Below are 24,364 nucleotides of genomic sequence, written 5' to 3' on the forward strand. Positions count from 1 at the left end.
CTTACCTGAACTCTTCACAGAGATAAGTTCCTGTGAAGTATGTTTTCTGCAAACCTAACAATCTTCCTTCTTTCTGAACAACTAGCAGGGCTACTCGGCATTACTCAAGGCAAAAATGTAACAAAACTTCTATCTCTCTCCTCCTTTTCTGCTTCCCACTCCCTCTTTCGTTTTTCCCAGCCCATTCCTCTCTCTGGACACACACACACACACACACAATTCGAGTCGCCATAATATGAGTTCCTTCCCTTTTACTTAATAACTTTAAAAGATAGACATTTGATAACATAAAATGATATAAGTGCTCATTTGACTTCCCAAATATGAACATTTCTTTCTAAATTTTAGGTATTATACATCCAGGGCAATACTGATCAAGAAAATATAAACTTTGTGGGTCTTTAGTTAGTAGTGTTGGACTTTTAGCTGGCGATACAAATATACACATAGACAACTACCCTAATAGATTAGGTTTTTCTTGTCTTCTATTATATAAATCTCATGCGTGTGTTTGTGTGTTCGTATGTCCACTAAAAACTTTTGTCAGCCGCATTGGATGAGTCAAAACTGATATCATCTGAAAGAGCAATAGAAAAAAAAATTAATTCTGTGATGGTCAACTGGACTATTTTTTGGAAGGTGGGAGAGTCACTTTTTGCAAGTCACGCACACGTATCAAATTGAAACTGTTTAAAAACGCTATTTTGCCATGTCATAATGTCATAAGTCATTGTGGCGTTAAAGCTAGCGCATAAGCCGGCAACTTTTTTTCCCCTTCTTTTCGTCTTTCAGGTTCGAACCCAGCTGCCATGGGTCATTTGTTTTTTGTTTTTCGGCCGCATGGGCACTAACTGCTATTTTGATTGAAAGAAAAGTTATTTTGGTTTATTTATTTATTTATTTTTTTTTTGGAGGTGGGGGGGGGGATCCGGAAAATAGCTACTTCTCTTTGTATGCCTTTTGCCGAAATATCTGGTGGGGAGGTTGTTGTTCTTTTTTTGGGGCGATTCCGTTCTTTAGTATTGGTGAAAGTTCTCAATATCCTTAGCATAGCAGCTGTGTCCAAACCGAACTTTATGCCCCCCCCCCCGGGCAATGCCGGGTATCCATGCTAGTCGTGTATATATATATATATATATATATATATATATATGCCATTTTTGCTCACCTAATACAACTGCTCTAAAATTACAAGGTTCGATCCAAAAGTAAGACCTATTTTTTTTTAACTCAACTGAACTTAAATAGATTTTTTATTTTTGATATTTTTCTGTAATTTTAACATAATCTGACTAAGACATTGTGAAATTTAAAAATAAAAAAGGCAAAAGTCAAACAATCTTTATGAAAAATAATGTCTTAAATATTGCCCATTGAAGTGCAGCATCAAAATAGATACTACACTTTGATCTTGGCCCGTTATATCTACTGTTATATAAAAGGAACTGTTTAGAAAACAGTATGGGAGCGATATTTTCTCTGCAAAATAAATCACTTCATGTTATTTTTCCCTCCCCCACTCCATCCTCTCTCTCTTTCTTATTCGCCCAGCCTATTTCTGTCTCTGGATACACACACACACACACACACACACACACACCTCGGTCAGCGTAAGAGAAATAATTCTGTAAAAAAAAAAAAAAATCAGAGTTACTTTCCTTTACGGGAGTACATTAAAAAAAGACGTGTGTACGTTTTGATAACATTGTATGAATGGTTATTTGATCCCCCAAATAATGACTCTCTTCTTCTAAATTTTAGATATTATACATCCGAGGCAACGTTGATCATGAAAATATAAACGTTATGGACTTTTAGCTGGACATACAAACGTACAAACAACTGTAGTTTATATAATAGACTAGCAGGGCTACCCGGCGTTGCCCAGGCCATATAAAAAAAAAAAAAGCAAATAAGGTTGCGTTTGACTACACTTGCTAAATGATTTTTGTTTTAATTTTTTATTGTGCAGTAATTTATACCAGTTTGGGGAAAAAAATCTGACATGTCTGCCCACTGCTACGAATTCAGAACAGAAGCATGTGAGCGAGAAAAAATAAATTTTCAGCGGTTATGATATGTAAATAGTATTCATACGTTTAATCAAACCTCAGCTAAATCAACCGCCGATAAAACAAGTGAAGCATGCATGGTCCCCCATGAGTGCACAGTGAACGAGGCATAAAAAATGACTAAGTTGAGCATTGCCCCCACCCCATTTAGCCCCCAAGGAACGTCAAATCCTGGTGAAAATGAACAAACAGTGCAGTTTTAGGCCTTAACATATGTAAATTTGAGTTTTGCACCATGCAAAAAAAGAAATGACTAAGTCCATCACTTGCCCCTTCCCCCCCCCCCTCATTTAGCGCCAAAACATTTAAATTTGAGTGCAGTACAATGCAAAACTGCTAAAAAGATATACACAGAAAATTTTGGACAAGTATAGTAAAATAGTCCCAAAAATGGAGTGTTTTCATTAGCCCTAACAGACTCCCTGGGGCACACCCAAGAGTTATCGTGAAGTATAGACAAACAAAATTATATAGAAATCAGTTAGTTACAACTTTTCAGAAAGTTTTATAAAAAGCCAAGGCATCAATTTTTTTTTAATAAGCAGTAAGTGTCAATTTTAGCCATTTTAACCCGAAAGGGACAATTGGAGTTTTCCTGGAAAATCCGTTCCGTTTTTACTCATATCATGTTTAATGTTTGTGTAAAATTTCAAAAAATTCCAAAGGCATAGTTATTGAGAAAAGTGCAAACGGATGAACGGACAAGGTTGAATTTACAGGTCAACCCTCCTTTTATCGAGGGACCAAAAATTCTATTTTAGAGATAAGTAAATAATACAAAGAACAAAATATTTAAAAAAAAAAAGAAAAAAAAAATCTTTTAACCCTGTTTAAATGCAAAAGCTTACTGAAACGAGCCGAACATGCGTGATCCCCCTCCACAAGTGAAAAATTTACTTTCATCACTACTAATGTTTGTGCAAAATTAAAAAAAAAAATTCAAGGCATGGTTATTGAGAAAAGCTGCAAACAAATGAACAAACGAATGGGAGTGAATTACTAGGTCCAATCCCTCCCTTGTTGGGGGGACCAATAAAACTTTTTCAAAAATATGTTACAAATAAAAATTAAACATCCGCCATAAGGTGGGCACGAACGCGAAAACATATTCCTCAGTTAATGTCCTAACCCATTAGACCATGGTGACATGACATTGCAAATTTATGTAATTAATGTACTGAGAGTTGAAGCAGTCAATGCATGCGCAGATGCTGAAATTGTTTAGAAAGAGACGATTTTACGTGCCCCCCCCCCATTAGATTTAGCGGTCGTTAAGGTAGAAAAAAAAAAATTAATATTTTTCTAAATTTCACATATTATGTGTCTAAGTCTCTGTCTTTTAAAAGTAGCAAAATTATTCTTATTCGTTTTAGATTTCAAAAGTTTTAGCAAAACATATAAACACACATACATACATACACACTAACAGACATTTTCCCGTTATTTAATGGGCTAGCCTGAGTGCCCGGCGTTGCCTGGATGTTTGGAAGGTGTGTGTTGAGAAAAAAAAAAAAGTGGTAGTAGGCAGACAGGCTTGAACCCGTACCGCGAAGGAGGAAAAGAATTTGAAAAAAAAACACCCAAAAAACGTGACGTCTTTGTCGTTGCGTCCATCGCCAAACCGGAAGTGGTGAAGATTTAAATTAAGGCTAGTCAATCTAAAAGAGGTGATAACTTTCGAAAATACTGGCGAAAAAAAGCGACCCCCTCCTTGTAGAAAAGTGCCAAGTTGAGGGTGAAGAAGGAATTAATGTTTTTAGCCAATTTTTTTATATTTGTCTTCCGAAGGGTCGAGCTTCAAAAGGATACCGATCTGGTGGAAATCCGTCGCCTCTGTCGAAAGTTTTAGGCAGACATACATACATACATACACACATACATTTAAACAGACAGATGAAATATATATTATAGATGTAACTTCCCAGAGATTTAACACATCAGCAAGCCAATGTCTTGAGATGAAACCAATATGTTCGACACACAAGGTATGAGAGTGACATTTTCTTTGCCAAATAAAACACAAAATGTTTTCGTCTTTCTCTAAGAAAACAAATGAGAAAATTATATTGCCGATTAATAGCCGAAAAGTTCTTCGAACCTTTCATGCAAACTAAAAAGAAAAAAAAAATCCACTTGAATCCGACGAAAACAATTTAAACAGCTTAATAGCAAATGTATTTCTATGAAAAGAAAAAAAGAAAAGTGTTTCTACTAAGGACAAACATTTGAGTAAATAAAATAAAAAAATAAGTTATTAGCACACATTTCAGTTGATGTACGCAGTAACCTTCTTCAAGTACATCTCGTTGAAATCGGATATATATATATATATATACATGTATATATTATTGGAAATTGCTTCAGACAAGGCATAAAGTCACTTTATCTAAGGAACTTAAATATATTTTTTAAATACTACTAGGTGGAAATGAAGAAAATCAATTTCCATTTCCAATATTGAAATGAAGAAATGTAACTCCTACAGGGCAGCTGAGGTGCATACGCTTGTGGATGGAGATGCAGCTGTAGCCGATTCCTGTGGCGTCACTCGTGTTTTCGTCTAGTGGTCGAATTCGTTTTCATTGTCGTCGGTTGCTCTCCAGTTCCGCTTTCAAATCAGCTTCCAAACGTCACCTGGGCTATCGGAGAAATATATTGCATTCACAACGGCGTTTCCAATTAAAGAAAAGAAAGTCAAAACTTAATTGGTTTTTCTTAACATAGAATTGATTATTGTCTTCGACTTTACAAATAATAGTTACACACTGGCCTAGTCATGCAACTTAGAGGGCTGGCAGTTTTCTTTCCTTTACCAAGTTCTTTGTTCTTTATCTACTGTCAGTCCAGGGAAGGGATCAGCTGCCAGAGACACGTGTATTAGAACGTGTCGCAAAAAGAATCTAAAAAAAAAAAATTTCTCTCTCCCTTTCCTCACCTTGTTTTATCAAAATCGCTAGCTGTAACCCTCCTCACTCCTCCAAGTATGTCCACAAGTGGCGGTCAACCAATCAATGGTTCGGAGGGGGGTACAGTAAGGGCTTGCTTGGTTGCCGAAGAGAAAAAGAAAATAATAAAGCAACCCTTTCATTTACCTAAGCAAAAAGGAAAGAAAAGATTTTCCCCTCATCTTCTCTCCTAATTTCTACTGCTCTTCTCCGAACTTATCTCTACCAAATTTTAACCCTCATTTGCACTGAGGTTCTTACTTATCAAATTAGGAGTGATTAGTCATTCCAGGTCGAACAATGCTTGGCGGCGACCCTTACCCTTGACCCCCATTCTAAGTTGTCAGCCTTAATCAGCTAAAGATATCTGGATCTCTTCATACTTCTCAGAGGTTTTAAAAACAACCTTTCATGTTAACAGATATATAACGACAATGAGATAAAAACAATTATTATCTGTTTTTTCTCTTTCTGACAAAATCCATAGACATTTCTGTTTAAAACAACATCAAACCATCATCATCATCATTAGAATTCAGCCGTGTGAATTCCTCTGAATGAGACCACCCATGCAACAAGTTGTTCCTTAATCAACTAGCAAGGTCTCTTGGCATCGCTCGGTCCCCATCGGTCCGCATCGGGTCACATCTCGCCCCCTACCTGTTTTGTCTTTTACTTGTAAATGACACCCGAGCCCCAACCCCGTGCTCGGACAGTCCCTAACAGGAAATATTCAAGTTCTCAGATCAATTGTCTCTAGTGTGAGGAGGAAAGCGATAGAGAGAGGGAGAAAAAAACAGCAATAAAACAACCAAAAATCACAATCTTCCAGCCCCCCCCCGTACTCTAAAAACAAAAAAATAGAATCGAATGAGAATTTAAAAAAAAAGAAAAAAAAAAAGGATAATTGTTCACTCAAAAATCCAAGAGTCTTTCACATAGATGTCAACCAAAAATCAACAATTGTTCTCTTTTTTTTTTTTCGTCCCCTCCCCTGTGTTTGTGTATGTGCATGTAGGTGTATTTTAGATCAGGTGTCGGGAGAAATGACAATTCGACTTTGTTATTCCTTCTGTCTTCCGTTGCTGTTCTTGTTTATTTTTGTAGGAGGGACTAGCCAACGATAAATGTTACATAGATAGATACTAACCTAAAACAGCAATTCTTCGCCCTTTGTCAGAAACAATGTGAGGACCAAAGGAGAAAACTAAGGAAAGTAAGATTCATGTGGGGAGTAAAACCCAAGGTCGACTTTCTACTCTTCCTAAGTATAACTTCAGAATTTTGAACTAGACCTTTATTCAATCCATGGGGGTAGATTGTTTTCGTTCTGTCAGCCATAAGTGGGTAACAGTGTTAAGTAATTTTTAATTATATTACTAGTATTAAAGAGTGAACCATTAAACTCCAGAACATTGTCGAATACAACTGATTATTACTTAGCGCTTTATCTGTTGAACTTTGGGGAGGGGGGTGTCCTTAATCGGAAAAGCCTAAAACGAATTCATATACCAGTGAACTTCCTCACGGTGGGATGCATTGCATTATATTTGATTCTGGTGTGACCCCCTGGGGTGTCGACGTGTTATACCATTAATCTCCAGAAAACTGTTGATGACAACTGATTATTACTTACCCCTTTATCTGTTGTACCTCATGTCCATGTGGCTGATGGAACAAGAATAATCTACCCCGGTGGATTAAATAAAAAGTCCAATTTAAAATTGTCAAAATTTCAGAATTTAACAAGAGGTATCTTAAGAAGATCAGGTAGTTATGAACCGAAACCTTGTGAGAATAACGACCAAGATAAGAACAGTTTTTTAGATCAAAGTGTAGTATCTGTTCTTCAGATGCTGTGCTTCAATTTCTTGTTCTCTGTCAGTAGAGGAGAAGTCCTTCACGGCTGAGACAATTTTCCTTTTCTTCTCGTTAAAAAAACGACCCTGGTGTCTAACTCTGTCCCGTGGGGAGGCATTGTAAATAGGAACATTCATTGTATCATTAGCTGATGAAATTTAGGTTCGCAAATAAGTTTTGTCTATTTTAATTAAAATTTGCTGTAGATATCAAACATGGAAGACACGTATACGACGAGAGGATTGAAAATCTCTACATACCACCCATTAGAAACAACAACCGGCCCAGAAAGCAGCAATTCTTCCTCCTTTGCCAGAAATATAGCTCATGGACCACGAGGACTAAAGAGCAGAATACTAAAGGAAATGAGAGTACACCCAACGTCATCTTTCTTCAGTTGATGTCCAATGCTTACATATTTGTAGGATTTGAATTCTCCGGATTACCATTTTCATCTTGAGACAACGTTTTGGTCGATGTAACCTCCAACCCTTTTTTCATATACAAAAGAGTCACCATTATCAAGGCCTGGAGGTCACTCGAGGATAAGGGTTTATAAGTGTACAGTAAAGTAGTGGAAATTTGGTAAATTGAATTACTTAAGGGGACGGCTCATCAAGAATTTGTTTAGGTTGGACTTGAAGATGATTATATTGTAGTCAGCACAAAAACAGAAGAGTTCCACAAGCATGCAGTTCTAAGAAAGAAACTTTGTTCATGGAATCTACGTTTAGGTTTAGGCTCAGTGTTTTTTGTGACAGTTTGCCGAGAAGGAGGGGACCATAGATTAGAGCTCAGATGAGCACTTGTCATGAAAATAATGATAAAATAGAGACAGGCTCGCAACGTCTCTGTGGGAAAGGGGTTGCAGGGAAAAGAAAATAGCATCCCTCACCAGACTACAAAGTCTATTTTGAACTCTTTCAAGGCAAGATAATCTGCTTCTAGCAGTTCTTGCCCAGATGTGGCATCTTTGGGCGTACTTGGCTCTTATATAGGTTGAGAATCGCATCAGCAGTGAGATATATACTCGTGTGGTAGAATAATCCCACTATTTTTCCAGCAGTCTTGGCAACAGATTTGATGTACGTCTTCCATCTCAGAGCAGGAGTAAAAGTCAGATCCAGAAGCTCGTCAAAACATGGACCCTCCCCAAGATGAGAGCCACTCAATTGATGTCAGACAGGGTCAGAGCATTGAAAATGTAAAGATAGAAGCTTGGTTTTAGATGCATGAAAATTATCCAGCCACCTCTTGCCTCACGTGCTTAAGATTAGACGAGAGATAATCAGAAAGAACTTGGTCATTTATGGCCTTTGAAGTTGTCATAGATGGTAGTGTCATCAGCATAAATGTCTATGAATGAACTTAGGATTTGATTGGGGAGATCATTAAATGTAGATCAGGAAGAGATTTGGGCCCAGGATGGACCCCTGAGGGACTCCAGCATAAATACTGTGAGCTTCTGATTTCTGCCCATCAGCCACTACTCTTATGAACCTATCAGAGGGAAATGATTTCATAATTGAAAAGACATTTCCAGCTATACTATAGCTGGAGATTTTGTGGAATGGACCTTTATGCTATACCTTATGAGATAACTGTTAGCACATCTGCTGTAGATCTAGCAGAATGGAAACCATATTGCATCTCAGAGGAGGTTATTTTTGCCGAGGTGGTTGACTACTTCTCTATTTAACACAGATTCTAACAACTTACTCATGACACACAGGAGACCGAGAGGTCTGTACTGAGAGGGAGATGACCAATCACCTGAATTCTTAAATACAGGACATACTGATGAGGTTTTCCAAGGTGTTGGGAAGCAATTCTCCTTAAGACAACGCTTACCGCTTTGGTTGAAGCTTTTTCAGCACTATAATTGGAATGCTGCCAAGGCCGGTTGCTTTACTGGAATCAAGGCTTTTGATTAGCTTGGCAACATCACATACAGATATTTGTATGTCGCATGACGTGTTTTCAGATACAAGAGGAAATATGGGTGCATAAGTTAGAATTAGCTGCAAAGAGTTTTGTTTCTCCAATGCTGATGAGATTACCTTAGGTCCATTGATGATGGTTGGAATAAAGCACACGTTCAGGATCCTGTGTGTTATGTGCCAAAACTGGTGGGAACCAAGCCACTGCACAGCTACTTTGAACTCGACGGACTGAGCATACAGCTATCTGACATTCTTTATTACTCTGCCAGTCCTGAAGGCAGCTTTAATCTCAGTACATCTCTTACATTGGAAGCAATGGAAAAAGTGATTTCTGTGTGGAATGGCAGCAGCACATTCTGGAGAGAACCACAGTTGGCTGTTAGGTTTTTGCTGGAATTTTTTGGAGGGTATAAAACGGTCTATACCTACAATTAACCATTTTTCTGGAGACTTTTCATGATGGAGTTTGGGGATTTGTGGAACAGGTCGACAGACTTGGTTAGAGCAGGGCAGAGAAGGAAAGTAAAAGAAACAAAGAAATAGTTTTTTGTAGCTTATGAGAAGGTAAAGCCATAACAATTACCTACTAATATGGCATCGAGAAGCCCTGCCAGAAGCTACTGCATGGTCCAGCATCCATTCACCAAATGGCAATACAGCAGCCCCAGTACTTTGCACCTGCTGATAGGACAACCTCCTTAGTGGTTAATCCAAGGTTTGGATCCCTGACTATCAGGCAGATAACGTTAGCCTAGATAAAATGTTTACCTCCAGCACCCTTACTAGGGACATGGCCACAAGGATAGAACTAGAAACAGAAAATTTCTGACATCTCAGACGACTGCCCACGTAAACATACTGCCAACTTCAAATCACTTTCTAAATGAGGATTGAGGGATAAATTAGGAGAAGCGAGAGTTACAGTAGCTGCCGATAATGCATCCACAATGCATTGTTTAATCTCTCTCTTTGAGTTTTATTAAACGTTGTGAGCCTGTCTCTGTTTTATCGCTATTTTCATTGCAAGTGCTCGACATAACTCCAATCTATGACCCCCCCTGCCAAGCTTTCACAAAAACACACCCAACTAGCTACAACCACTATATATGATTTCTTCCCACTCTCTATCTGTGCACTCTCACTCTAAAAGGTCTGCAAACCAACTCTAGATATACCCACCTTTATTGTCCGATCCTTTGTCACTCATCTATGTGTATCTATTTGGTCTTTTCTAGAACTGTTCGTCGGTGGAACAACACCGTCGGTCTGCTTTCTAGCTGAATATAACATGATCGTTTTCCAGTCCAATGTAAACCTAAAAATCTATGGAGTAGTTTTGGAGCCGAGAAATGGCAGACAGTCGAGAAATGTGCAAATATAGACTATAAACAAAGAATAAACTGGTATTTATTTGTGGTTTGGAAAAAACATTCTTGACATTCTCACACGAATTTATTAAACTTTGACGACTAAGTAAAGCAGCTCTGGTCGCAAATAATCGATTATTATAGAAAGAATTGGTGCTTATTCGAATTGGCACTTATAGCGATAAATAAAAATGAAGAAAAACTTATGTATCTACTTGTCATAGAATGAAGATGACATATCACAAAAATTGATAAAGTAGTTTTTTTTTTTAACCAAAAAACAAATTTGCCGTTTTTTTTTTGTTTTTTGTTTTACCGATAAGTGAACGGCAAAGTAATTTTTTTAATATTTTTCAAATTTTGTTTTTAACTTATATAAAATGATCCATCTAAAAAAAAAAAAAAAAATGTTTTCATAATTAGAAAATTTTATTTTTTGAAAAAATAATTAAAAATATAATACACGTTATGTTATTGTTGGGTTTAAGTTTTACATTTTGATCGTCTAGATAACATTACCCCCACCCCTCCACCGCCCACCGAAAAAATAAAATTAAATTAAATTAAAATCGGTTGTCTGACCTTGAATTTTACCATCACTACTTGATCGAATTATACTTTTTTTGGAATATTTCATTTTCATTCCGTGACTGATACGTACACCATACAGACATTTCTGTATTTTATTTACTTTTAATTGCAACCATAAGTGCCAATCTGAATAAGCACTCAAAAACATAAAAAAAAAATAAAATATGGCGAAATGACTGCAGACATCAGTGTGTTACGAAATGATTACTGGTGTGCCGTGAAGAGGTTATGGGTGGAAGTTACAGGTTGTTAGAGCTGAAAAACAGCTTTCATATCGACTGGAATTGTTTGTATTAATGAATTCTCACACATTAATACTCACACATTAATACTCACACATCAATACTCACACATTAATACTCACACATTAATACTCACACATTAATACTCACACATTAATACTTACATAATAAGGATGTTGAAATTAAAAAAAAAATAAATAAATAAAATCCATAATAAATTGTTTGTTTTGATTGTTAGATAAGTTGAACTTAAATGTTTATAAATATTGGCAAACGTTGTGATATGACATACCACGCTATGACATACCGCGCTATGACATACCGCGCTATGACATACCGCGATGGCTATATGCAAATACTGAGCTGTTTCCGATGGTTCGGTCATACTCTGCACCGGCAACCAGATGACCTCATCCATGCCACTATCAACCCAGCCTAACTCCAGGGTTGGAAGAAACGACGCGGTGGTCCTGGCTCAGCACGGTGAAGCAAGATGTCGATCTGATCCCGTGTTCTTGCCTCTACGGAGTGTGCCACTGGAACCACGAATGGTTAGATCTGATATTGACTTACATGCCTGGACGGCATCTATATGAGATGTAGAGAATTCAGTTGGAGGAGCTGGCTCTACCACCCCACGATGGATGCTTACACAAGAACAACAACCGAGCTATGAGCAAAATGACGTCATTAGGAAAAAGAAGACAATAAAAAGGAGAGAAAACACGTTCAAGAAGATGATCATGTAAGAGATGTGGATGACGTTTGAGAGCATGTTTGAGAAGACGAGCACGTGAGAGATGTCTCAGTGGTAATGAGAGAACAAGGAAATGTAATTGCATAACAAAAAGGAAAAAGAAAGTTGAAGTTCTTTTTTATTCTCTGCTTGCTTTGCGACTGAGGTTACAATGTGTTGGTTCGCAGACAACACTACATTTGATGCATTATACCATCTCGCTTACAATATTAACAGATTTTTTGCATTTCTTATCAAATATTTAACTATTGAGAATTAACGTTTCAACTGTGAATAATTGGATTTTAAAAAAAAAATCTTTTTTACTTGGGACACCGCTTATCAAGACCTGAAGGCCACTCGAGGATTAGGGTTAATGAATTTAAAGTAGCAATGTAGTAATTGTTAATGGTGTAAATTGGGTAGAATTTGATTATTTATGGGAGACAGCCTTACAGGAACTTGTTTACGTTGGATTTGAAGGTTGCCATGTTGTATTCAACCGGGAAACAGGCCAGTGGAACAGTGTTCCTCAGGCAGGCAGTTCAAGGAAAGAGGCTTTGTTCATGGAATCTGTATTTGGATTATGGAAGAATACTGAATATCTGATATGATTTATTTATATAAATAAAAACTTTTTTTTAATATTTTCATTTTTTTTTTTAAATTATTTTATCATAAAAAAGCTTTATAGAATATATTCATTTTTTCTGATGCAAAAAAAAAAAAAAAAAAAAAAAAAAAAAGAGCTCAACTGTGAGCTGCCATATTAAAAAGGGTTGGGAACGACTGCTGTAGTGCATTTGCATACAGTAAACTAAAATTAATTTAAAAGTAGAAAAACAAAATTTAATTTTTAAAATTACTCTTACCTGACATTGATAGCATCTGCTTGACGACCCTCAATCTCTTTAAACAAGTGAGTTAAAGCCCTTGGAATCAGGCCCCTATTTTGAAAATGTTCACTGACTCCAGACATTGTGAAGGTTTTACCAGATCCGGTTTGACCATAACACATAAGGGTTCCTTACGAGACAAAAAGGAAAGAAAAGAAATTTTGTTGATTAATTAGATTTGGTTGTTTTGTTTTACGGCATATCAACACTTTTCGAGTTAAATTTGGTAAAAGTTTTTTTTTTATATTTGAATATTTATTAATGAAATTTGGTTGATTGTTTTTATTTTATGGCGTATCAACCCTTTTCATGTTATTTAATACTGAATCCAGTGATTTTGAAGAAGAAGTGTTTAATAGAATATATTTGTTTTTTTTTGTTTTTTTTGAGTCAATTTCTATTTAACCCATAGTTGGGACCCTAACAGGTACTACCACTCCGGGTCAGAGTGGACCTAGGAGCAATGGCAATTAAGGGGTGGCTCTACACTCCCCAAAGCCTGCAAGTTGAGGCCTCACCATCGGATATAGTTTACGGTCATATCCAGGACCATGAAATTTGGTTTAGTTGTTCTATAGCATATCAACTCTTGTTGGATTATTTAATAAATTTGACTGAAAAATAAGGAAGTTATGAATATTTTTATGCTTTGCACATGTGTTTCGTCACATTTTTTTTTTTTTTCGCAACAGTAAAAATGTTATATCTTTGTCAAAACTCAAGACTAAGCAATGAAATTTGCCATATAAGTGTATTTCTGTGCAAGGAATCCAAACATGGCACTAAAAAATCTCCCCAAACTAATGGTTTCCAAGTAATCTACAGTAAATACACATAAATATGCTGCAAGATCATAAAAAATTCCTGCATCTAAAAAAAAAAAAAAATGGAGTTAGAGAACTTAAAGTTGTAATGCATTTTATGTACAAGAAACACTGAAATCTAATACTATGACTTTAAAAATTGATTGCAAGATTTCTTTTGTATTAATGTAAATAAGCACCTTCAGTCAAATCGGTTCCACTTGTTGCCTCAAAATGCGATTCTCCCTTTTTAGGCAATTATGAACACCCTAAAAAAAAAAAACTTGGCCAAAAAGAAAATATGAAAATTTCACGTAAAATAATCCCAGATTTCAGGGCCATTCTAGCGTTTTACATCAGTTAACCAATTTATTTCTGTAGGAAATAAATTCTGCTCATTTTTCTTTTATTTGATGTTTTTAAATTTTTTTTTTTTTTTAGCCGCTTATTTGTGGTTTTAACTAATATAGAAAAAGATATAAAAACGACTTACTAAAAAGAAAAAAAAGAAAAACTTTAAAAATTAATAGAAATAAGATTTTTTTTTCAAATTTACCATTGTATCCATTTAGTGCTCCCGAAACAAGGTCTTTTGCAACCGTCTCGAACACAGTCTCCTGGTCGATATTGTTGAATATACCATTGAAAGTAAACGACCAATCCGTAATTTGATGGTTTATTACTCCTTTTGTCGCATCCCGCTTCAAATGAATGTTGATCGTCTAAATATAAAAAGAAAACAAGCAGTTAACTGAGCCATTCTCAACCTTTCATCCATTATTGACCCTTCGCCTTTATGTATTTCTCCATTTATCCCCTAATCCTATACAAAAAAATCGTAATCATCCTAAAGTGACAGAAAAACAAGAAGGGCTCAAGAACCTTTTTATTGTTTATGATTTTTTGTATAAAACGAAATCAAAGCCATATTGAACATATGAATCCAGGTAGGTACGTTTCTTAGATATGACACAATCTGAAAAGAAACAAACCGAACATAAAAGGTCCCCTTCTATGAGTGAAAAATTTACTTTCACCATGACTAATGTTTGTGCAAAATTTCAAAAAAATTCAAGGCATTAATGTCCCATCGATGAGATGTTGCATCCCTCTTCCTGTTCTACAAATACTTTGATGGTGAATGCTCTGACGAACTGCAAACAATTGTACCTCCTCGACGTAACTACCCTCGACAAACCCGACAAGCTACTAAGTTTCATCCCTTTACAGTAGAGATCCCTAGGTGCAAGAAAGCCTTTTACTCCAATAGTTTCTTCTCCAGAACTGCAGGTCTTTGGAACTCCCTTCCGGGATTCTGCTTTCTCAACTGTACTGATATGCAGAAGTTCAAGTGTAATGTGAACAAACATCTTTCTACTCATCTCCCTTCATAATGCCCCTGCTAATCAAGCGCCTGATAGTAGCCCCTTGCTTCAAAGTGGCACTGTGCCTTGTTTGGGGTGAAAATTGAAAAAAAAAAAAAAAAAAAAAAAAGGCATGATTATTGAGAAAAGTGCAAACAAATGAATGGATGAATGATTTAGGGGCAATTTTGCCTCTATAATGATCCCGGGGGGGGGGGGGTAACCACAGTTATCCCAGAAAATCCGTTTTGGTAAAAATTTACTTTTACCATAACGAATGCTTATACAAAATTAAAAAAAAAAAAATTCAAGGAATGGTTATGGAGAAAAATGTGAAAAAACGGAAGAGTGAATTACTAGGTCCAATCCCTTCTTTGTCGGGGGGGGGGGAGAGAATAATTATTTTTAAATCATCAAGTATTTCAATTATTTACCCCCCCCCTACTATATAATTTTTTTACCCTCTAGGGGTAAATTTAGCCCTGGTTGAGAACTTCTGAGTTAGATTGATATTATATAAAAACATTCACAAAATTGATGACCGGCAGCCATGATGCTTACCCCCTCCCCTCCCCTCTTCGAAAAGATAAAATACTGATTTTTTTTCCTCTAGTTCTTTATTGTACCAAAGCAGCACTTAACCTCAGTGGATTGAATCGATTTCCTTCAAAGGAGGAAGTTTCATGGGAATATTAAATTCATAAAGCGTCTCCAGTTGCTTATATATTCCTGACAAGGGAAGTGACGACATTATGTTTTTGAAGTTTTAAGCTGGGAGGTGTCGACATGCTCCTACATACAGCGCCTGGTATTCTCAAAAGATCACCCATCAGATACTGATCAGAGTTAACGTTGCTTAACTTCAGTAATCTAACGAGAAATGGTTTGTCAATGTGATTATGCTGTATGCATTTTTATTTTGTCATATCACTAATAAGAGCGTTAAAGGTAAACGTTTTACCTGGGCCGACATTATCCGCATGATAATCCAAGAATCTGAATCTTCAAACAACTCCAAAGAAAGCTGTCCTATCAGCAGGTGTAAAATATTGAGTGCTTTTTTGCAATACGAGGTGCCTTCAATAAGTTTCCAGACCTTTTTTTTTTCGTATGGACACTTTTATTGATAACTACACACATGAAACTCTAGTCCCTTTCGAAGTAATCTCCTCTGGCTGCAATGCACTTGTACTGTTCCAACAAGTTCTGGAAGTCCTCTTGTGTGAGCATGTTAATGACCGTCACAGACTCTTTCATCTCCCCGACTATCTCATAACGACAGGTGCGGAGGTTTTCCTTGGGTTTAAGGAATAACCAAGTCACAAAAAGCAAGGTCTATATATATAAATATATATATATATATATATATATATATATATATATATATATATATATATATATATATATATATATATATATAATATTCAACAGAGAATTATCTCTAATAATAAATACGAAATCTGTATGTATTAAAATATACTTAAATATATTTTACAACTGGTGTGTGTGTGTATATATATATATATATATATATATATATATATATATATATATATATATATACTAGCAAAAGTACCCGTCGTTGATTGGATTCAAAAACAGCCTACAGAAAATGGACTCTGATTTATTAAAGTATGATAGGTTATGAAAAGGAAGGGTTGTAAAGAGATAGCTTCGAATTTGGGGATATCAAAACCAAAGCAAAATATGATAAAAGTAAAAATAAAATAGATAAACCCCATAATTCATTGTACCATACCTGTTCACACTGAAACACTTATCACAATATTCTGTGGATCTATATTAAAAAACCTTGTTAAACTTTGTGACATATTTCCATTCTATGGAAGTCAGGCGCGAACGAACACCCCATAATTTTATTATACCATATTTCTTCAAACTGAAACATAATTATCAAAGTATACTTACGCAGATAGATATGAAAAGTCTTTATTAAAGTTTGTGCCTATTTCCATTCTATGGAGGCCAGGCGTAAACGCAGACCCCACAATTTTATTATACCATCCCTATTTAAATTAAAACAACTTATCAAAGTATTCTTATGTACATCTATATCAAAAACACTTGTAAACGTTTTTTTTTTATTTTTAAATTTGTTATTTCCATACTTTGTGGACCAGGCGCGAACGCAGACCCCACAATTTTAATGAATCACCGTTCTGCCAGATCAAACATACTCATTCCTGTGTCTTGATACATCTTCTATCATTATATGTGATCAGTTTTTTTTAAAATAGTCAACCATATAGGAGCCTATTCGTGACACACACACACACAGACATTCAGCTTTATATTATATATATATATATTACATACATACACACACACACACATATACATATATATATATATATATATATATATATAAAACAATTGCAACTACTCATCAGATTTTTTTCGGATTTATGTAATCATGTCCAAATTCTTTTTCTTTTCTTTTTAAAGTTAAAGAGTTCTTATTCTTCTGATAAGTCAGGCAGAAAATATTTAAAAAATTGACATAATTAAATTATATTATTGTTTCATAGTGCAGAAACAGGTGCTGTCAAGAATTGCTTATTTTGTTATTTGCTTATTTTACAAGTATTTCAATGGAATGCGCTCCAAACTTGCTGCACTTGTACTCCTCATCCAACATAAATACCCGCAACCAACTTGACAATCCCACCCCTTCTTCACTGTACAAATCCTCAGATGCCAGAAAATTTTCTACTCTAATAGTTTATTTCCTCCAGCTGCTTTTGGAATTCTCTCCCTGCTTTGTCAGCTGTACTAACATGCAGAAATTTAAATGTAATGTGAATAAACATTTCACTGCACAACTCTCCATTTAGGATGTCCCTAATTGTCTGACTCCAAATTTCATAGTAACCCCTAACGTCTCAGTGGAAATGCACCTTGTTTGATGTGAATAGTTATAAAAAATAATAGTAATAACTCTATAATATAAATCTCACCTGCCTGTCTGTTTTTGTGTGTGTGTGTGTGTGTGAATGTATGTATGTTTGTATGTCTCGCTAAAACTTTCAACCCACATGACCAACACTAACAAAATCAATATCAGATCAGACTCTCTGATGACAAATATCCAAAAATTGGCCAAAAACATTAATTCTTTGACTGTCAACTGAGTCGTTCTTTACAATGAGGGGTCAGTTTTTGCATCAATATTTTTGCAAAGTCATCATACACCTTGCAATGACTAAACTTATTTTGAACGACTGCGATGTCATTAGTCGTGGTGGGTGCGGCAACTAAAGCATTTCCTTTTTCTCACCTCCTTTTCCTCTTAGTATTACAGGTTCAAGCCTGGCTATTGTGGCTAATTTTTTTTTTTTGTGCTAGCACAAGTACTTGCTGCTATTTTCATTTTTTTAAGAGGTTAGTTAATTTTGTTTTCTTCTTTCTTTGCATACTCGCCCGATTGAAACATTTTTTTTTTTAGAGCTTCGTCCGTCAATACTCTTACTATAAAACCTCTTCATACCCGGGCAACGCTGGGTACCCCTGCTAGCGAATAATAAACTGTAATATCTAAATTGACTGGCAGTAAATTGACATCAAATAGTCAAAAAGGAACAAGGAGTGTAGCATGCAAAGTTAGGTAGAGGATAGGAGAGAGCTCGCATGGTCCTCTTAGCCCAAGAATGAATGCGATGAGATTATAATTCATAACCCGCATACATTTATTCACAGACATTGATAAAGAGAAATGAGAAACGGTTCAATACCGAAGATGTATAAGAAAACATTATTTGCATGGTAATTCGGAGAGTGTGAATGTCCTTTGCAGGAATGCTATGCAGGAGCATGGCGTGACACGTCTGCAAACTTCGACGCTAAAATCGAAAAGAGGGCGAGTGATATCAAGCGAATTCGGAAGTGAGATGTTAACGCCACCTTGCGGCAAAGAATGATATTGCCAGAGTTAAAGGGAGATAATTAGGTTTAACTTAATGTTAAAAGTTTGTGTCCGTGTGTGCACTTGTGTGTGGAACTCGGTTCCCATAGGAGGATGAAAAGACACCACTCAGACCTCCACTGGATGAGTGCGAAGATCAGGATCTTGAGGGAAGGTTATTGTCACTCAAATTCCAGAGAAGACCAATGACCAATGATCATTGCCAGCAAGAAGTCAATGGCATACAGCTGTTGCGATAACACAAATTCATTTGCAAAGATTATCGATAGAGGCGGAGAGTGCTAGAAATCTGGAGAGACTTGTCACCCAGACTCCAGGGAACACCTCTTTTTTTGTTGTCAGTGAGTAATCTGTGATGATGACCTGTGTGAGGACTCCTAGTGAGTATACACAATAATAAAAAATTGCCTGGGTGGAGACTTATAAGTCTGCCTTGGTTACATTTTTTAAAAAATATTTAAAATGCAAAGTTATGTTTGGAATCTGCGATGAAGTGGAATTCAATCTTGCAAAATGTATAAGACTTACATTTTTATTTTTTTATGTTATTGCATTTATCGTTTACATAAATATTCAAGTAATATTAAATTAAAAAGTAATACGTTGCAGAATTTTTAAGATGAGGATTATCTATATATTAATACGATAGCGTGTGGTATCTTGTGTGTCATGTTTACATCTTTTTTCTTCAGAGTGACTGTCGTTTAATTCTTATGATCTTCCATTTCTTGTAATAAATAATTTTACCAAGAATTCTTCATAAGTTTTGGTTTCGGTTTCGATTATAGCTGAAGGAACTAAGGTTATATATATTTTTCTTCATAAGTTTTGGTTTCGATTCAAGCTGATGCACCCAAGTCATATGGATATGAGTTTTTATCTTTGAAATCAAAACTTTATAATATATAAAAATCAACAGAAATTTGATTCTATAATAATATATATGAAATCTGCATAAATGAAAATGTCATATTTAAGCATACTTTACGACCGGGCTATGCTAGGCGTCCCTGCTAGCTTAGATAAATACTTTTGCAGTTTTAACAAGATAGCAAGAATCTGCAAGGACCCATGGTGTAATCAACATAGTACTAGGCAAAATTCAGTTCTAAAAGACACTCTTCTAGAAGTTGACGGTTCAATCCTTAATGTGGGTGATACTAAGAATACGATTGTCAATTACTTAAGATTTCTATTCCCCTGGATTAAATAAAGGGTTCTGTTTGATGGTTGGTTGGTTGTTTTACGACATATCAACCCTTTTCAGGTTATTTAATGCTGAATCTAGTGATTTTTAAAAAATTTTTAATAGAATACATTTGTTTTGTTTTTATTTAAGTCAGTTTCTATTCAACCCATAGTTGGTACCCTAATAGGTACTACTATTCCGTGTCAGAATGGACCTGGGAACAATGACAATTAAGGGGTGGCTCCACACTCTCCAAAGCCCGCAAGCTGGGGCCTCACCATCAGATAGAATTTAAGGTCATATCCAGGATCGGTTCTGTTTGAGATTCTGTGCAAATTCTAAAGTTTGACAAGATACATCTGAAGAAAGTTAAAGGTTACATCAGCTGAAACTTGAAAACACTTCAAATGAGAACAGTAGTCTGAATAATCCAAATAAAACAAATTAAAAAATAATAATTCGATGAAGCTTTAAAATTATGTTTACTTAAGAGAAGCACAAACAGATGGCAACTTGCTTTACACGTTTATATTTTATTTTAGATGAGAAAAACAAAAAAACATTTATAATAGTTGAAGTTCACAAAGCAAGGGAGATAACTCAGTCCTCTTTAATATCTAAATAAATAAAAAAAAACAAGTTTTTGTAAGATAATAGTAGTTTCATAAATGAATTAAACAATAATTTTCAGTATTAATTATCAATTCTTCTAATGGTAATTTAGATTTATGAAAAGAAAAAAAAAAGCAATTTTCATTTTTATAGAAATTCCCTCGAGGGTAAAATGATATTTTCTAATCTGACCGACTTCATATCAAATTTTTTTGCCTGGCATCTTGTTTCCCAACTAAAAAGAGATAAATTTGCATTTGTTTTTTCGTGCTATGTGCTCGGGTTGTTATTGAAAGAAAAGCCAATATTTAATCTACTCTTATCAAGTCGACATAAAAAAAAAACAACAAAAAAAACATTTTATTCAAAACCTTGCACACAATTTGCTATTTTTATATTTTGAATAGAAAGGCAATCTCATTCTAACATTTAAAACAACTTTATTTGTAGAATCGTCTTCGTTAACGTGTAAATAAAATGAAAATGAAAACGCGAACGGTATTAGTAAATGAATGCGTCCATGAGGATAGACAAAGAAAAAAGGTTAGGAACTCAATGTGTTTTTAGATAAATGTCCCTTTGGTAGGAAAGAGAAAAGAGTTCATATATCAGGGATGTTTTTACATCTGTCCTTGCTCTAATGTTACTTTTATGGTAGCTGCTTGACTGAGCTACAATCTATAGTCCCTCCTCGTAAAACATTCACAGTAAATACTCACATAGCTGCAACTAAACGAAAATTCCATGAGCAGAGTTTCTTCCCCAGAACTGTCCATCTGTGGAACACAATACCGTGTGTCTGCCTCACAGCTGACTATAACATAATCCTCTTCAAACCTAATGTGAATAAAATCCTATTGAGCCATCCTTTTAGATAATCTATCTACTCAAATTCCGCCATAAGTGATCTTGATATCTCACTATCTACCTAACACTTAACCCTTATCCTAGAGTGGCCTCTCAGCCTTGATAAGTGAACAAAAAAAAAAAAACAAAGAAAAGAAATATGCAGGTGTGGAAGTCAAACTGTCTGCTACATTATTTAGATGACAAGGGTCAGTCGTAGCCATGTTGGTTGGTTGGTTCTTTTACGGCATATCAACCCTTTTCAGGTCATTTAATGCCGATCAAGTGATTTTGAAGAAAAAGTTTTTAATAGAATATATTTGTTTTTTGTTTTTTCAAGTCAATTTCTATTTAACCCATAGTTGAAACCCTAACAGGTACTACTACTCCGGGTCAGAGTGAACCTGGGAGCAATGGTAATTAAGGGGTGGCTCCACACTCCCCAAAGCCTGCAAGCTAGGGCCTCACCATCGGATATAGTTTAAGGTCATATCCAGGACCATAGACATGTTGGATTCTTATATCTTCTTGTTAAAGTTAAGGCCAGAAGCACAAGGGTGTGTGTGTGCTGTGTTGAGCCCTTAAGGAGAAGTTTTAGGATTGCCGAACATAAGTTGTCATTACCGTGTCCTGGCCAAGAAAAGAGGAAGAATCTAGCTGACACTTCTTTTTATCTCTTGTAGTGTGCTCAGTTCATCTGAGAGACGGCCTCTGATTACAAGCATCACAAAAGACTGAATTGCACCTGTTGACACCACCCTTTCCATAAACTGAACAGGGAAACAGCACTTCTACACTATTGGGACGAGATTTTGTAGTCAATAAATGGAGTTTACAGATAAAAAAAAAAAATGGTTTTAACTGATTTTTTTTTTTGGCAATTCTAATAAGTTATAATGGTAGCTTCCAAATGATGCAGTCGAAATTACCTGAATATTACTGAATTATTGCCGCCATCTGGTTTAAATCGAAACAGAAAATGATCTCCCTTCTGAATTCTCCTGTGTCTTATGATCGTTTTCATCAAATTCTATTTTTTTCTTTAATAAATAATTTACTACCTCATCGATTTTCGTAATTTTTGGATATAATCCTCTTAAAAATATGAGGAATACTTAGACTAAGTATTCCTCATATTTTTGCGCTGGAGAAACTTTCCTTTGTTTGGAAACTTTCCAACACTACAACCACTGATTTTAACTTCGGTCTTCGTAACATTAAAATCTAGACCATTATTTTTCATGCCATTCTCCAAATCGTTAATTTTTTTTCTTTACTACGGGGTCACCGCTTATCAAGGCCTAAGGGCCACTCAAGGATAAAAGTTAATGTGTGTCAGACTGAAAAAAACACCGTGATGATCGGTAATAGTGGAGCTTGGATAGGGCTTGATTATTTAAGAGGACGGTTCAACAAGAACTTAATTACATTAGACTTGAAAATTGATTATTTAAGAGGACAGCTCAACAATTATTTAAATTATGCGAACAGGGAGACACGACGTTGCCCGGGATTAAATGATGATCAACAACGGTTTCACACTCCCATATTTTACCGTCATCGAAATCGGTTAATCGCTCATTTTTCAATCAAATCGATTGTCTGCTCTAATAAACATGGTGGGTCCCCGACTAGAGTAGGAGGAAGCTTTGCATGCCTTCCCGCAGTGACTTAGCTGGTCATAGCTGGTGGAATGAGCGCATGCTACTCCCGTGGATTAAAAAAAAGGATTCCGTTTGAAATTCTGTGCCGGTTCCAAAGTTTTACAAGATAGACCTGAAGACTATCAGACGTTATAACAACGAAAAAGTTGTAAAAATAACACGCAAGCTGAGAATAGTAATTCGAGTAATTCAAATAAGCAATTCTTGTCTCGAAAATTTAGAAACGATAAATGAGATTTTTGTATGAAGATGCGACAATCGATGAGACATCGATTCATAACTAAACTGCGGAATAACAGCCAAAGATGTAGACATCAATCAGCAGGTAAGGTTTTGGCTTTTTCATTTTGCAATGCTAAATTGATTAGCTTGAAATAGGAAGAACCATCAATAGCAACTATTTGTAATAACATCATTGATACATTTGAAGGATTGGTTGCTTGTTTGTTTTACGGCATATCAACCCTTTTCAGGTTATTTAATGCTGAATCCACTGATTTTGAAGAAATATTTTTTAATAGAATATATTTGTTGTTTTCAAGTCGGTTTCTATTTAACCCATAGTTGGGACCCTAACAGGTACTACCACTTCGGGTCAGACTGGGCCTGGGAGCAATGGTAATTAAAGGGTGGCGCCACACTCCCCAAAGCCCGCAAGCTGGGGCCTCATCACCGGATATCGTTTAAGGTCATATCCAGGAGCCGTTTAAAGGAAGAAATTACTAAAAATGAAGAAAAAAACTGCCCTTTCTTCCAGAGAAAATGCACTGTGCCGCAAGTCAATGACCACAACTACAAGAATTGCAGTTACCAACCCTATTTTACAGATCTGGCCTCTCACGACTACTGGCTATTTGTAGACCTCAAAGGAATGCCCCAGGGAAGGAGCCTTAGTGCTAATGAAGAAGGGATATCAGAAACTGAGGCATATTTTGAGGTCAAATGCCAATCGTTTTACAAAAAAAAAAAATCATATTCTTAGAGAAGCATCGGAATCAGTGTATCACCGTAGAAAGAAATCGGTTTAACGAATAAAGTTGAACTTTGCTGAAAAGTTGGTTTCATTTGCTTACAACAATCGTCAACAAGTTTCCTCACTGTATCTGTGCATAAAATTAAACGAAAATTCCATGAGCAGAGTTTCTTTCCTAGAGCTGTCCGTCTTTAGAACACAATACCACAGGGCTGCTTCCCAGCTGACTATAACATGGTTATTTTCAAATCTAATGTAATTAAGTTCTTGTTGAACCGTCCTCTTAAATAATCAAACCCTAACCAAGTTCCGCCATTA

General features: G+C 35.8%; 1 protein-coding gene across 4 annotated transcripts in view; it reads right to left on the bottom strand.

Moving 5' to 3' along the window:
* LOC145291928 (kinesin-like protein KIF9) overlaps positions 1-24,364 on the bottom strand; it is a 223,834-nt gene that overhangs the window by 186,496 nt on the left and 12,974 nt on the right. For all 4 annotated transcript variants that reach the window (XR_013869494.1, XM_080137840.1, XM_080137839.1 and 1 more), the window contains exons 2-3: positions 14,012-14,177; positions 12,629-12,782 (exon numbers count right to left, since the gene is read on the bottom strand). Coding sequence is in view for 3 of the 4 variants with exons in the window: in XM_080137840.1 (XP_079993966.1) it covers positions 12,629-12,782; positions 14,012-14,177 (320 nt within the window). In the remaining variant the exon portion in view is untranslated. The remainder of the gene's footprint in view (positions 1-12,628; positions 12,783-14,011; positions 14,178-24,364) is intronic.

This window comes from Euprymna scolopes, chromosome 13 (genome assembly GCF_053919585.1).
Source record: "Euprymna scolopes isolate OS-2025 chromosome 13, ASM5391958v1, whole genome shotgun sequence".
Lineage (NCBI taxonomy): Eukaryota > Metazoa > Mollusca > Cephalopoda > Sepiida > Sepiolidae > Euprymna > Euprymna scolopes.